The sequence below is a fragment of the Musa acuminata genome, chromosome BXJ3-5, assembly GCF_036884655.1.
Source record: "Musa acuminata AAA Group cultivar baxijiao chromosome BXJ3-5, Cavendish_Baxijiao_AAA, whole genome shotgun sequence".
Classification (NCBI taxonomy): domain Eukaryota; kingdom Viridiplantae; phylum Streptophyta; class Magnoliopsida; order Zingiberales; family Musaceae; genus Musa; species Musa acuminata.
In genome coordinates, this window is record NC_088353.1 from 4299429 (window position 1) to 4316619 (window position 17191).

The 17191-nt window shown below is 40.9% G+C and overlaps 1 protein-coding gene across 1 annotated transcript in view; it reads right to left on the reverse strand.

The window, feature by feature from the left end:
- LOC135638207 (callose synthase 9-like) overlaps positions 1-17191 on the reverse strand; it is an 81783-nt gene that overhangs the window by 10796 nt on the left and 53796 nt on the right. Inside the window, exons 38-43 of the mRNA XM_065151225.1 lie at positions 11708-11823; positions 11542-11625; positions 11348-11460; positions 8836-8888; positions 8597-8773; positions 7817-7864 (exon numbers count right to left, since the gene is read on the reverse strand). Coding sequence (XP_065007297.1) covers positions 7817-7864; positions 8597-8773; positions 8836-8888; positions 11348-11460; positions 11542-11625; positions 11708-11823 — 591 coding nt within the window. The remainder of the gene's footprint in view (positions 1-7816; positions 7865-8596; positions 8774-8835; positions 8889-11347; positions 11461-11541; positions 11626-11707; positions 11824-17191) is intronic.

Genomic DNA, 17191 nt, shown 5'->3' on the forward strand with positions numbered 1-17191 from the left:
ATATGAAAATATAATGATTAATCTTGATAGCTGCCTTCATATTCATTTAAAACTTTATAAAAGTGTACAACTCCTAATGCCCCTCTCCACCTAATATCTGGTTTTTACTCTAAGAACGATATCATTAAAGAGGATAAAAGCAAAACCAATTTCTTCAATCATTCATGAAGACCAATTCTTAACTTATGCTACTTAGATGAGAGGTATAGTATTGCAAACAAAGTGATGGTCATGGTCTATGATATACCACTTAATTGCAAGGATAAGATCTGTTTCGTGCTTTCACGGACAAAGTTCTAAACAGGATGTTTGATGTAATACTTGTGTATATTCGTATCTTTCTGTTTGTTCATGCTTTGCACAGCATATAGAGAAACAGTCGAAGACTTAATAGCCCAATTTAAGTTGGGTTTGATGATCTTCTTAGGCTTATAAATAAATGCTGTGTCATGTGAACACTTGTGAGAAATATTCGATCTGTAGTGGACCATTTTGACCCTTTGTTATGCAACTATTCAGAGCTTGTAAAGTCTGTTTATAATTTACATTGTTTATGAAGTGTTTCCTAGAATGTTTGCTTGTGGATCCCGAGTGAGGCGCTTTCTCTAACCCGTTTTCTCTTTTGAATGTCCTAAGGGACCATGAGAGGTTTCGGGGAGGCTAACCTTTACAGACGGACACGCAAGGGTGCCGCATGACTTAGGTAAAACTAAGTCCGTGACAGATGGTATCAGAGCGAGACAAACACTCATAGAAACAGTTGACATGTAAACGTGGGGGACCTAGTGGGGCTGCGTTGAGGGCAGCTAACACGCGCGACCATTTGAGGGAAAACAAGCATGATGATGTTGGGAAAAGGAGTCGTTCAGAGGAGCGGGCATCTGAGAGTGGCATTCGGAGGAATGGCCAACCCTTCGCGCTAGAGGCACATCGAGGACAAACAAGCTGGGAAGAATGTGGATGGCTGAGTTCGAGCTACGACTCGACATTGACAACTACACTTGATGGTGCTCAAGGCAAGTGAGGCGCTTGGTAAATGATGAGACCATGCAAGGTGAAATGAGTTGCTCAGCGACCAAAAGAGTTGTGCAAAGCTCACAGAGGTGAGGGGAATTGCTAACTCGAAGAATTCGGTACTCATGCAAGGGCTTATATGCGGACGATGAAATGTTCGTGGCCATCCCAAGGCGATCGGAACTCAACGCCATAGAGCATTGGAAGTTTCTCTTCGACATGTGAAGGATACGTCCGTAGGAGGCTGAAGTGTGCAGCGAGTTCAATATGTTGCTAGGCCTTGAGTGGTGCAACGGGGGCTGTATTGACGTGGAGTCGCAATCTAGCAAGTGCATTTGCAGGAGGCAGAACAATGTACAGTTTGTTCAGCAAATCGAAGTAGTCCAAGGGGATGGTGGTCTCCGAAACTTTCAGAGAGAAAGAACCGAAGAGAGATGTTACTCTAACGGGACAAATATCCAGGAGGGATAGGTCCCGGCTCTCTAGAGTGAGAATCATGTGCAACATACCGCATATGTTGAGGAGTACTTCAAAAAAAAAAAAAAAACTCCATGAAGCTCAATGGACCGAGCGAGCGGTGAGGAGTCTTCGCATGATCTCGCTTGAGAGAATGCATTAGTAGATGCATTGCGAGATCAAGTGGGAGAGCGACCCAAAGCAACATAAATGAAGACATACTTGGAGTCGATATGGAGATCAGACTCAAGGGAGGGCTGACCCGTGGAATGATAGGCGCGAGGGCCACCATCAATTCAATGCAAAAACGAGAAGCGGAGTAACTTGGGTGTAACTTGACGAAGTACCCAAGCCGCATGAAGTGAGCCGACATAGAAGATGAAACATGGAGCGAAGGCGCAGAGCTTTCCTTGGACAGAGATCAAGGACATGAACTCCTGCAAAGGCAAGAGCAGGATCATATTGTTCGATGGGTCCTTCATTCTGATGGAGCAGACACATCTTGCATGGTGTCAAAGACGAAGGGAGCTTCTGGGCACATGCACCTTATCTCGGAGAAACATTTGATGGAAGAACTAAGGCGACTCAACTTGCGGAGGCGAAGTTGGGTTCAGAAGACCTTGGCATGGGGCAAGAGGACGTGGAGACGAGTACTCTTGAAAAATATGCCACAGTGTTGCCATTCAAGTTGCCATGAAGAAAGCGATGCGCAGCGAAGATTGTGCTGGTAGGGGCAGAGGCCCAGGATCCAAACAATGGTGCACTAGTTGCAGTGAAGTCGGTAGACTTCGAGAGCTACTAGGCGACGAACTGTCCTAGAGCGGTACTTCATCTTGGTGTGACATAAGGGCGGGTGGATGAAGGTCGATTGCCAAAGGAGCGAACAAAATCGAAGGTGGAAGAGACCCTGCGATGTATTGGTGGAGGCCACACATGGAGGGATTACCATTCGAGTTCATTCTACAAGGATCAGAATGCAATAGAGATATCACCAGGAGGCGATATGGTGCAGCGGATCGTGATGGAACAGTTCGTGGCAATGCAATACACGATATTGTCCCGTGAGGGACTAGATCATACGGAGGTATGATCGGGAGCTACTAGAAGCTCCACTTCGGTGAACAACACGACGACAAAAAGAGCTATGAATTCAAGGAGTGAAGGCCATAGTACCACGGAGGCAGGTCTTTCGTGCGTGGATCGAATTTTGCATCGGATGAAAGCCTTGGTTATCAACAAATGAGGGCTGTGTTCCACTAAGGGAAAAGTTCGAATGCAAGTACCAATGAGTCCCATGGGAGGGACTTGATCATGAAGAGGTATGATCGAAGCAGTTGAAAAGTTGGACTGCTCCAGAGCTCATATTCACTTAAGGGAGCCCGGTAAGTCAGAGGACAAGGTTGAGTAAACGAACGTTGGTACCAAGGAAGCTAAGGAGAATAGAATTTGTGCAAACCCTATAACGTGATGGTAGAGGCCACACATGAGAGTTGTAGTTTGTCGTTCTATCGACCAAAGAAAACTGCTTGGAGAACACAGAGGTGTTGAAGCGGGGGGTCGAAAGGGGCAAGGAAGCGACGACGAGTCCAGAGGGACTTAGCTACCCAAAATTAAGAATCAGTTAGAATGGAGGTGAACTCGGAGGAGTGTCATAGAGACATATCAACTGATCGTGAAGAAAAGGGATGCAGACGCGAGGTGACGGATAGTAGAGCCATGGGCATGGCAACGCCATAGTACCGCAGAGGCGAGACTTCCGTAAAAGTCATTGATCCCTTGCTCTCATGGAGGGAGAGTGCTTGGTCGTTAAAGGAGTCAAGGAGGTGGAGCATGCAGAAGCAAACTCCAAGTACCGAGACAAGGCTGAAGGGTAGAGGCCAAGAAACTTCGTAAGTGAAGGACTTCGGGTCATGCAAGAGTGCACGACCAAGGAACGAAGCAGGCAGTACGCGGTGTTGTATCTTTGCTACTTAGTAGAGTAGGCGACAAGGTTGATAGAGAAGACAGTACAATCCTAGAGGCGACCAAATCTATTAAAGAATTACTCCAAGTTGGGGTGAAAACTTCATGCATTCCAGAAGTTCGATGACATTGAGAAGGTGAATCACAGTAACTAACTTAATGCAAGGAGTGCAAACACTTCGAGTGCTTCAGAAGTATGAGTAAAGAGCAGACGAATGCCAGTAACCAGCTCGATGCATGAAGTACAACCCTTGAGGAGGCGAGCGATGTCAAGTAACCATTGCCTTCTCAACTCTTAAGAAAATGGGCGAAACCGAGTACCCCAATTCTCTTATCTATCCAGTAGAGGAACTCTGCATAGGTTCAAAAACTCTTCGAAGATATTAGAAAACAAAAGTTGTCAAATCCTCACCAATGGTGATCAGTGCTACTAAGCGTAGATTATCCGCTTTATTTCCCAACAGAATGCCAATCGAAAGTGAAAGTGATGCGAATCTACTTAGAAGTGACAACTAAGTGAAAGAAGAGTCAATGGACAAATTTTGTGGAGGAAGGACCCAAAACTTCAGAAGTTTGTGAGGCGATGCTCGTTAAAGCTCCAACAAGCATCCACACAGTTCAAGCAGCATGAGACATTTGAGAAACTGGCGCATAGTAAGGATGGTCTTTTCCTTCATCTGGAGGATCCGCAGGAACCAACAGGGATTAACACAACTCAACCAACCCTACACTAGAGCCAGAGTCATTGGCAATTTAAAGTAACATGACGGATCAAAGGTTCGACTACTCAAAAACAACAGCAGAGAACAACTGAGAGACAAGAGGTGCATTGCAACTGGAGCAGAAAATTGAAGACTCAGCAAAGGCGAGGAGTTGCAATGTCGACAAAGGCTTCGACGATGATGTCGAAGGAATAAGTGGGGGAGAATTTCACGGACAAAGTTCTAAACAGGATGTTTGATGTAATACTTGTGTATGTCCGTGTCTTTCTGTTTATTCATGCTTTGCACAACATGTAGAGGTACGATCGAAGGCTTAACATCCCCATTTTAGTTGGGTTTGGTTGTCTTCTTAGGTTTGTAAATAAATGTTGTGTCATGTGAACACTTGTGAGAGATATTCGGTCTGTAGTGAACTATTTTGACCCTTTGTAGTGCAACTGTTTAGAGCTTGTAAAGTCTATTTGTAATTTGCATTGTCTATGAAGTGTTTCCTGGAATATTTGCTTGTGGATCTCGAGTGAGGCGCTTTCTCTAACCCGTTCTCTCTTTTGAAAGTCCTAAGGGACCATGGGAGGTTTTGGGGAGGTTGACCTTTGCGGACGAACACACAAGGGTGCCGCACGACTTAGGTAAAACCAGTTAAGTCCGTGACAGTGCGCCAGATTAGCTTTTCTAAAGCGGAACCTAGAATGACCTCTCTCTCTCTCTCTCTCTCTCTTTCTCTCTTTGATCACAGTTTGTTCATGTCAGCCATTAGCCACAACTTATTTGGTGCTCCTTCTCCTCTTTCTCTCCTCTTTCTCCCCTCATTAGCCACAACACATGTGTGAGTACCAGTATATTTCTAGTGTTGCTGGGAACTAGCACACTGGTATGTACCAAACCCATACAGACCTACTTGCTTGGTAAAGATAAACATTATCTGGGCACGTGGACCCACGTGTAGATGTAATAAACTTGCTTGGTAGCTGAGTACTAAATGTATATTAACCTAATCAACCTACTTGCCTAAAAACTTCCTAAATTGTTAGATTGGACAGATGGCTAAACATATTTGAGCTATCTGTACTTTCTTAAATCCACAATCCCAATCTCATACTTTAGAGCAGGAACCTTTGGGTTTTAACAAGCACAGGGACTAGAAACTCCTTTGGTAATAAATAGGACAGACATATATGCCAATGATTACAAAGTTAGTGTTATCTAGATGAGACCCTGCAACACAAGATTAGGGAGTCAAGTGAAATAATAGGACTCAGAAAGATAGAAGCATCAAACTAATGTCAAAACTATTTTCTAATGGTTTTAACCCACAGCAAAAGCAAACTTAGTCAACCTCAGGATAGAAATGGCCACAATGGTAGGAATGTTTAAACATAAATAGGTGAAAACTGCTTCAATGTATCATACTACTTTTAAATAGTTAATGTTTTACCCAAGGATTGAAATTTCAGTACTGAATCCATATTGGGACCAGTCCATGTCAATGTGCTGATACAGGGTATGCCAGCATGTACTGCAGTACTTCCTGCTGGGGGAAGGGTGTGTGTGAAGGAAGAAAAAGAGAGGAGGAGAAGAAACGGAACAAAAGAGGAAGTAACAAAGATGAGGGTGCAGTGTCAGCGAGCTGCGGGCCATTGTGCGAAGGGAGACAAGCACATGGAAAGCAAAATTTCACAGCGGAGCCCTAGAACAAAACACCTAATTCCCTAAAGAAAAGAAAAAATCACAGCTGTTAAAAGCAAAAATAAACCAAACTGCCAGAAATGTGGCGGTCAGGATCTAGGCTCATAACCAAACCCATAAGTACGGGTAGGTACAGACCGTGCTAGGAGAAATTGAATTCCTTGATTTTATGAAAGGCACAACATGCACCACCTCTATACAGAGGCATCTTTTGTAATTTATTTATCATATCATTATGTGCTTTGAATACTTTCTCATATTTGCCATAATATTTTGCATAATCTTTAGTAGGATCTAACATTTGATGTGCTCACTTTTAATAAGAATTCACACGCCTTAACTCTCTAGTTTTCTTTATTATTGTCCTCCTTCAAATTCTTAGTATTTTACAAGAATTATTGTTGACAAGTACTTTGATAATATTATTTACCATTATTCCCCATGAAATAGATCGAGTTAATTTGAACAAATTATGTTTCAAACTATACAAGGAACAAGAACTAAAGGATGATCCTAGCATAGAAGGCTATCTAGTGATTGCACCAAGCCCATAGGACATAGAAGTCAATGCATTTATGAGATTGCATATCATCAATCATAACAAATATTAGAACACAACAAATCACTTAACAATTGCCACTGTGACAATTATGTGAAATCAATAACTTCTAGCATCATATGTTCATTCTTGTATAAAGTTATCCATATTAAATATATAAAACAATATTGTGATTTCATATTAAGGACAATGAAGACCTAAAAATTCTCAATCAAGAAACACAATTTCGTCCAGACCATTGAATTAATAGTCCAGGCATGAATTGGCATGCAAATCACCCAACTATGGGGTAGACCACATCAGGTACAAGGGTTATTGCCTGATACAAGCTTGGTAATGGGTGTGGATGAAGCGGTAAGCCAATTTTTTGTATTTTTTAACCCTAAAAAGTATAAAATCACTTTAAACCCCCATATCTCCCTCCTCCCTACTGCACTTACCTCTCATGATCTACTCCCACGTCGTACATAGCTTGTCAGTGGTACTCTTCTCCTAATCTGCATCATCTGCCATTGTCTTCTCCTCATCCTCTTCTCTATCATCCCCTCCACTTCAATTCCCACTCCCCCCTTCAAGTATAATGGTGGCGTCATGTTAGCATGTCAATATGTAGATTGAGACCAGACCTATACCAATCAAGCCAGTTGCTAGAATACTCAAAATTGCATGCATTGCTATGAATCATACATAGTCCCAATGTCATTCAACCAACTGCCTTCATTAAAAGATACAAAGAAATAATTAACTTGTGACGATTAATTAATCTCAAATTTGTGTAATTCTTGATTTTTTATGCTAAATTACTTGTACCAAAAAAAGAAAAAGAAGTTTTTGTGTTACATTGTCATTGATCACATTTAAGTTGACCAACTTCAGCCAGAACATGATCCGCAATAGAAACTATAAAATATTATCTAGTAAAAGATGAATGCTTCATAAGGTAGAAATACAACTTTAGGAAACTACAAGAAAAGCATAAAATCAGGAAAAGATTGGAAAAAATTACAACAAAGCATAAAAATAAAGTTTACACAAAACAGTGTAATTCTCTAAGAAGCTCCTGTTCTACATACCAATCATATTTTATGTAGAAACCTTCAGCTTGTTGAACTTCATTAACTATAACTTAAAATGTCTAATGGTAGACTTATCAACTGCATGATCATGCAGTTTAACGACCTATACATTTATAAATTTAAATGTCAAATCAAATTTCACGGGTCACGCAGAGTACAGTTAATTTATTTTATGACCAATGCAATCAAATACTGTTGGCTCATAGGACAGACAACTGTTTTGTCATTTTAAGCATGAACAGAGCACATATTGGTTGCTTGTTTCCAATGTATTGAATTTATAAACCATCACTTTGTATTCACAAATCTGAAGTTACATTGGAGAAGGCAAAGAAACATACCAAATAAGTTTTCCCATATAAAAATATGTACACTGTCAGCACAGTTAACTGCAATGAAAAAAGATATTTAGAAGTTACTCTTAGAGAAAAGAGAGAATAAAGAACACTGCAGACACAAGAACAAGCAAGAGCTACCATTAGTTGAAACAAAAGAGTAGATGCAAAGAAAATCTCAATTAGAAAATATGAGACTTATTGCCAAAAACTCGATTCCGTAAATTCTTAACTATAATCACGTAGGTTGTAGATAACCCATTTTTGGATCATATAAGTGAAACAAAGTATTATTCAGAGTTCATGTGGTTAAAGATACCTTATGAAATATACAAAACATGATTAAGATGCCTTGTGAAATATAAAAAATGCACAAAGAAGAACTAGTTGCATGCCTATTGAAGCATGACAAAGTAAGACTGTGATTTGTCAACATGGAGAACTAGATTTAGAGAAAAAAGATGGACAAAAGAATTTGTCATACTAATTGATATGTATCAGATCAGTCAAATCGTACCATGCCAAAGTGGTACAGGCATATGCCTTATCAAACTACGCCAAAATTATGAACCTATGACAACCAAATTTTGGCCTGTATTGATCAGCACAGGGAAATGCTGATCAGCATGGCACAAAATCATGACATGCCAGGAGGTGTTAGCATGGCTGTTTGCCACAAAATGATGGTTCCTAAAAGAACGGAGCAAAAGCAACCTTTTTAGGCAAAATGTGGACTTAATAACCTATCCATGAGACCTTAATACACAGTATTATATGGGAACATACCATTGTACAAAAGTAGAAACCCACGGTTGTAACATAGAAAGACATCATTCGGAAAAAATCAAAGAGCTGGCCGAGTCTGTAAACATCCCTACTGAGGACTTGTTCACCATTGCCTCCTGCAACCTTCCCTTCAAATAGTGCAATCTGATTCAAGCCAACATCTCTTCCTTTTCCAACCTGTTAGCACAATACAACTCAGAATCCAATAAAATAAACTATTTTCAAAATATAGAGTTTACCTGAATGTACTCGTGATGAGTGATATTGCCCTGCCGCAAAGTTGAATTGAAACCTGAAGGCCATAAAGTAGTGATACTGATCTAAGTGGCTATTTTGAAGAAGATGAACATCACTTTGCTTAAGAACTCGGTCAAAAAACACAAAAATGGAAATATAATGGAGCATCAAATTATGTTGCCTAATAAATGTATAAAACTATAAATTTTACAACATTGCACCTATGAATTACATACCTCGAAGCATCGTTTCAGATCTCGATATAGGACCCATACTGATCTTTGGTTGTATTGACATAGATCTAGTACATACGAGTAATGACATACGGTATGCCAGTGTACCAGTTGGCACTGAGATATCTGGATACAGGAACTATATGGGACCCATAGCGACCTAATGACATATGGTATGCCGGTGTCTGGTTGGCACCGAGATATCTTGATACAGGACCCATACTGATCTCTTGTTGGACCGATATGAATCTAGTACGTACTAGCCTATTGGCATATGGTATACCAACATACCCGATTGGCATCGAAATGGGGCGAGGAGGACATAAGTATGAAGAAGATGAGGAGAGGAGTACGAAAAGGAAGAGGAGGCACATGAGGAGTACTGAAGATGGTGATGTAACATGCATTGGGAAACAGTGGGTGGTAGTGGCACGAAGTTGGTGCCCTATGGGAGAGGGAATCAGGATTGGGGTAGAGAAAGAGAGAAAGAGATTATAAAGACACCAATCGCTGTTGAAACTTGAAAATAAATTAAAATTGGATTAGGTGAAAGAGCTCCATTCAGGTGTTAATTCTTTGTCAGACTGGCAAATGCCAGTTGGTACAAACCAATTTGACTGGTTTTTAGTACCGTGCCTAGAAGGAAATAATAGCCTCATTAAACTAGGTTTTGTGATGCCGAATCTGAAGAAATTCTAAAGGTAACAGTAAAAATCAAATAGCAACAAAGTTGAAATGCAAAAAGTTGTATGGGGTTTTGAAAGAACATATCAACTGACTATAATATGCAGATTAAGCTCCCTCCCTCTCCATTAAGTTTACCATGCAACGGAGTAAATCTTAGATTAAGATGTAATTATGTAAATATGTTCTACAAAGAATGTCCACTTATTGCATCACTCACCCTACCAAGACAGAGCAGATCCAGCGGACCTACAATCTTTATGGTTATTGGCCAGTAAACTAATTATGGCAATTGATGCCCATCTGACCCATACAAGTCAACCTCAAGAAGAAAAGAAAGAAAAAAGGAACCAATTTGGCAATATAGTCGATCTGGACTGATATACATTAAAAATCAAATGGTAGATTCCAAAACTGACCCAGAGCGAAGTCCAATCTGAGAAGATAATTCATAGCCAGAAAGAAAGAGAATTAAAAATGAGAAGAACCACATAATTACTTTTTTTGGGTCACCTAGAATGAAAATGAGTACCATAAAATCTAAAGTTAGCATCAAGATTTTAACAGAGTCAATAAAACTGAATGTCAGCATGAGGTGGATTTAGCAAATGGCTCTTTTGATTACATATATCCAGGAATAACGGAGTCAATATAGAAACTAACTTCTTTCCGATCGTATATGTCCAATGATTAAGAAGTTGCTGTTGAGTGCATAAAAATAGGTGGCCTAGGTAGTCGAAGATAAAATAAGCAACCAAAATGGTTAACTTAGTTTAGTAACTGCAGAAGGAAATTTCAGCATGTTCTTCTAGTTCTTGTACATAGGGAGATAATATCTCTGCTCTTAAACCCGTCAAAAACCATGTCCATTCGACAGATGATTCAGGTGTTTCATCAGTAAGCACAGGTGTTATAGTAACTTTTTAAGTCATCGAAACTACCAAAAGAAGGCTCATGTGAGTATACAGTAAAAACCAAGAGGATCTATAACCATTAGCATAACTTTTGATGGCAAACTAGAAGGAGCAAATCATCAAGTGAAACAAGATACAGCATATTAGCACTTTTGGGAATTCCCTTGTCCTTTCCAAACTCATACTATAGGACAAAAAATACAGTTTGAAAAGTATAACAAACCATGATCCCAGTTTCGCTACCTTTGGTACCATGCCATCAAGGACTAAGTATTTCACTACAATAATAGCCCAAAATGTTCCTAACAATGTCACACATACCAGTCCACCTGGGAACCAGGACCAGACCTCCCAGTTTCCAGCTGTAATATTTAAATCCACAGAATCATGATTTAGACCCTCCGAAATAATTGACACATGACTTGAATTGAAGAATAGATTGAAAACTTATAATTACATACAGAATATATAGTCACTACATCTTACTTTTCAACATACACACATGCATGAATATATACATATACATATATATATATATATATATATATATATATATATATATATATCAAAAACTATGTATTTGTATTAAAGAAAATATATACACAATCAAAGAAATTAGTAATTCCAGAAACAAATGGACAAACTACCACACATAGCACTGAATCAATGGAAGGGTGTTATACCTGCATATATATCTTCACTGATGTTTATTATGCGGGATGCCTTGCTGATACCACCTCTTGTTATGTGAAAAACTCTATCAAAAACATCCGGATGGCCATAATGCATCCGCACTCTACAAATAAAGTAAGAAAAAAATTTCAGAAAAGATGTAATCAAGAAAGGAAAGAAAAAACTACTAGTAATTAAGGCTTACTTTAATGGATTAGCAAGTACTCGTTGACCAAGAGTTACAAAACTTGTCTCTTGGTTGGACATGAACGAAGCCAAGGATGAGACACTGGACAGCAAATTACCAGGAAAACTTAGACATTCAACATAGCGCATAAGAAAAATGTAATGCAGAAAAATCACCAATATACCTGCCAGTAAAGACATGTTCTCTGACACCTAAAATTGTTGGTTTATGTTTGCCATGATCACAATGGAACTCCTCAAGAAGATTCCTCATCTTCAAAGCTTCTTCGAAATAGTTATCCTTCAAAACAAAACCATAAAAGATCAAAAGAAATAAGTCTATAAGGTAAAGTTTGTTATAATCACTTGCAAATGAAAAATTACTTGCACTAAGAACAGCCTAATTTAACTATGTAATTAATCAACAAAGGATTTTTGAACATATAGCCCTGACAAAATGAGTAAATGATAAATTGCATCTCCAGAGTGTCACATTGCATTCATATTTCATAGCATGTAAAATCCTGACTCCTAGCAAAGATCTCCATGCGATCAAGAGTGCTTATTAAGGGTTGTTTGACCAAGAAATTTTAGTTGACTTTAACCACACTCTGAATGAACGAACTATAAAGTGCTATTCTTGACCAACTAACTGAAGGGAGACAATTTTTTAATACACTTTCAAACTATAGATTTTACAAAACTATTCGTTAAAAGGTACAAATTTCACAAGAATAGCATTCCAAGATTCTGAAACATTCTGAAGATTAACTCTCAACAGTGTATTAAGTGGAAGGGTCTACAGTTGTCAGGAACCATGAAATTGTCACCTTTTGAAATCAACATTAGGCTCATTTTTAAGGGTATTATATACAAAGATATTATAATTGTTTGGCCTAATTATCATAACTTGCAGTTTGGGTACCAAACCCATGCTGGTCCATGGCTGAACTGGTACAGATCTGATTCATATTGGTATACCTGAACCAACACTGGGCCATTTTTAAGGGTATTATATACAAAGATATTATAATTGTTTGGCCTAATTATCATAACTTGAAGTTTGGGTACCAAACCCATGCTGGTCCATGGCTGAACTGGTACAGATCTGATTCATATTGGTATATCTGTACCAACACTGGGCTGTTATGTACCATGATAGCAAGAAGGTGAAGGAGGAAGTAGGCCTGCATCAGGAGTCGCAAATGTCCATGTCTCATGTCCTGCTTGCAAATCCCATGTGGTAATCTTTAGAATATACATATAAACTGAATCAGACCACCCAGAAGGGACAGTCCGCATCTCAGTTCATGCTTGGCCTGATAATATCAGCTGGTATATACCAGTCCAAGCGAAATCATTTTCTCTCCTACCAATGACCTTTTAACATTGGAAACTTTAAAACTAACTGCTAGGGCATTTGAGTTATGTATCAAAGTTTTTGAAGGTGTTAGCAATTTGGAGGCATAATTCCACAACATTCAACTAGTATAGGGGTATAATGCAGCAAAAAAACAAAAGAAAACTCCAAACAATTAGTACCACAAGATCATCTTATGCATAACACCTATGCCTGTCAATAACTATTGTACTAGATTAGCACATTCCAAGGCAACATGTAAACCAACACAAGAAGAACAAAACAAGGAGACAGACAGATGATTAATAAAAAAGCACATAGATATTCGATTGGCATCTTCTGCAGTAAGGCCTTTACCTCGAGTCACAGCTTGAGATATCAATATGGACCATAATATCAACTGCTGGCTGTACCAATATGGATCCAGTATGTACTAGTCAGTGATTGCAAAAGGCGCTCGGGCGCTCGCCTAGGCGCTCGGGCGTCGCCTCGCCCGAGCGCCTCGCTAATGTCCCAGGCGGCGCGCTTCAATCAGGCGCCGCCTGGGCGCTCGCCCGAGCCCAGGCGCTGGGCGCTTCAGGCGAGCGCCTGGGTAAACCGAACCAGAATTTTAGGTCTGGTTCGGTCCTGGTTCGGTTGTTAGTTGGTTCAATCGAACCAACTAAACCGATATAACCCCAACCCTAACCTGCTGCGGCTGCCGATCCCGATCGCGATCTCGTCGCTCGCTGTCGCTGCTCCCGCTGCCGCTGCTCCCGCTGCCGCTGCTCGCCGCTGTCGCTGCTCACGCCTCCCGCGAGCCTTCCCGCTGCTCGTGCCTCCCGCGAGCCCTCTCGCTGCTCGCGCCTCCTGCGAGCCCTCCTGCTGCTCGCGCCTCCCGCGAGCCCTCTCGCTGCTCGCGTCTCCTGCGAGCCTTCCCGCTGCTCGCGCCTCCCTCGAGCCCTCCCGCTGCTCACGCCTCCCGCGAGCCCTCTCGCCTTCTGCGAGCCCTCCCGCGAGCCTTCCCGCTGCTCGCGCCTCCCTCGAGGCCTCCCGCTGCTCGCGCCTTCCGCTCCCTTTCCCTTTCCCGCTGCTGCTGCCGCCTCTCGCCGCTGCTGCTGCTGCCGTTGCCGTCGCTGCTGCTGCCGCCGCTCGTCGCCGCTGCTTCCTCGTTTCTCCGTCAGCAGATTTATACTGTTAATGTGATTATATTTATTAATTATATTATATATTTTTATATTTTTATTTAAAATTTTAAATAATTATATTTATTAATTATATTTTATATTTTTATATTTTAGCGCCTCGCTTCGCTCGGGCGAGCGCCTGGGCGAGCGCCTAGCGCTTTTTAAATCACTGGTACTAGTGTACTGACACAGTATAACAACACACCAGTTCCCACCAAGCAACAAAATCAAGAAGAGAAGAGGGGAGGAGGGGAGGAGAAGGACAAGAGGAGGAGCAGGAAGAGGAAGGGTAGGAGGAAAAGCAGACAAGAGGAGTCACAGAGATGCAAAGGATAACCAGACGGAAGAGATGGGGCAGTGGATCAACAATGGCAAGGCATAGCCATGACAGAAAGGTGGCAGAATGACGTAACAAAGAAAGGGAGGGGAAACTGATAAACAGGAAGCAGGGAAATAAAAAAGGGAAAAAAGGAGACAACTGTTGTCAAAGGCGCCCAATACTAATGTTGTCAAAGGCGCTAGGTGCTAAAAAGTACCAAGGTTCCAAAACGTTCAAAATGGTAATGGTAATGGTAACGGGAGAAAAGAGAGTGAGGAACAAGGGAAATAAAAGAATAGGGAAAAAAAAGGTGACAGTTATCAAAGGAACCAAGGTAATGGTAATAGCAGGGTTCGTCTGGAGGTGGTCACAATGGCGACGTAGAAGCTAGGGTTTCAATCATGTGAGGGGGGTTGATAACACGAGGGGGATGGGAGAACTCTTAACTTGATGAATTGGTTGGGTCGAACCAATTCATCAACTCTGATTGCGAGAGTCAAACGAATCAAGTCTCTCGATTTGGGCTCAATCTGAGCTCGATTTGAGGTCAGTTGGAGTGGGCTCAATCTGAGCTTGATTTGAGCGCCTATGCTAGGCCAGGCAAGCACCTGAGCTGCATGAAGATGCTCGCCTAGGCACCACCTGATCAAATCGCCTTTCTTGGGTTCATTGCAAGGCACTCGATGCTCGCTGAGCGCTCAATCACCTCTTGAAAGCATTGTCTGGTGCCCAGTTTTATTCACAAAACCAAACAATAACAGGTGACAACCCTGTTTGAAATGGACTGGCCAGAGTCATCCCAGTCTACATCTCATTTTCTGGTTGGACCAATATATTGATCGATCAGACTGCGATTTTAATATCTTGCCTCACTCGCCCATATCCAAAATGTAGCATGATAATGAAATAAAAGGAGGCATACAAGTATTTGCACAATCATGCAGGAACAATTGGCAATGGCACAATACGACATGTATTGGAGTAGGCCTACTCATGATACTAAAGCACAAACATATCCACTTTTTTCAACAAAATAACAAGCATCTTGATTCTTGCATAAACTAAAAAAAGATGAACAAATGCTCTAGGAAGAGACTTCGTAAGCTTATACTGAAAATCTTAAACAATTTTCACAAAGCATAGGTACATTAAAACTTGCTTAGACAGAGAGATGGAATATCATTTCTAAAGAGTGCAACACTTTAGTTTGCTTGCATTACTATGGTACTACCACATCGTCTTGATGGGATGTCTTGGACTTGTACTAAAAGAATGATTCATAATGAAATGAACCTATCACGAGAAACCTTCACAATCCATACACCATTATAGAACTAACCAAGGTTTTTAATTTCGAATCATACTGCCCATGCCAGGCGATATCAGCCTGATTACGACAAAGGAAGAAGAAGTGTCAAGAGAGAATCAAGAGAACCTCGATGCTTTTCGATCCGGCGCCACCCTCCCTCAACGATCCCGATCCTGGAGGTAACGGAGAAGCGATGGCTCGACTTCTTCGCCGCATCCTTCGTGAAGGTCGGAGACATCTGCAGCCTTCGATGTCTTCGTTGAAGGCTGTAGATGAAGAGAAGACTGTGAACTTCTCCTTGTCGCGTCGCGCCGAAGGCTGGAGGAGTCTGCGGCCTTCGACATCTTCACTGAACGCTGCAGACGAGGAGAAGACCGCGTTCTTCTTCTCGTCTGATGCGACGAGGAGAAGAAAAGGAGGCGACGTCATTGAAGCAATATATGTCTCCTTTTTTTTAATTTTAATAATAATAATAAAAGATTATATACATATACACACGTATCGAGCGATACACCCTTGCGTACCGCATAATACGCTTGTACCATATTGTATCGAGAAAAGCTCGAAACACCGGTATGGTACGAAATTAAAAACCCTAGAACTAACATACAAAGAGCAAACTCAACAGTCAAAGTTTATTAGTAAAGAAACAAAAGTACATCAGCTACAATGCCACAAGATGAATTAGGATATAAGCAAGGTTCACCATACCACCCAACAGGGTCTGATATGAGCGATCCATACCGCTTCTCGGACCAGCCCTTATTGGGCAGCACATACCACGTGGTGGATCGACCACTCGGTACACCTCTTGAATCGGGGGAAACGATCTAAACTCAATCAGTAAACACCGTATAGCAATTGGTAACGATCGGATTTTAATCGTACCAGTTCAATAGATCAAATCAAGGCTGCTTCAATGGTCAATTTGACTGTTGGACCCCTTTTTGAGAATGGTTCTGCTCTTTAAAACATCGCTCCCTCTCCTCTTTCACTCCTTCTCACACTCTTTCCCCCTCTCTTTCTCACTCTTTCTTTCTCTCTTTCTCAATTAAGCATCCAAATGAATGATTAGAGATTCAACTGCAGGGATTCAATCATCCAAACAATGCTTATTTGGTGGAAGATCTCTTCAATTAAAGTATTTATACTCTTTCTATGTTTTAGTTATATTTTGACATAATTATATCCTTTTTAGTATCCAATTAAGGTTGATTAGTGTATTTCTCTTGATATAGATCTAATTTTGCCAACTCATAGCTAGCTAATAGTGATTATCATCTTTCTACATAATTTAGTCTCAATTAGGTCCATTACCTTACTTTTAATTGAGATTGTATTGATTTAGGATTAAAAGGGGTTAAAATAGGGTTTTCTGATTTTTCAGGTATTTTCTGGCCCTTTTTTGGCGAATTTTCAAAAAGCTAGTATGTACCGAACTGGGCCAAAATTAGCACTGCCGATTGGCATGAGTCGGTGAACCTCAAATAAAAGTACTAGATTTTGTACCTAAAT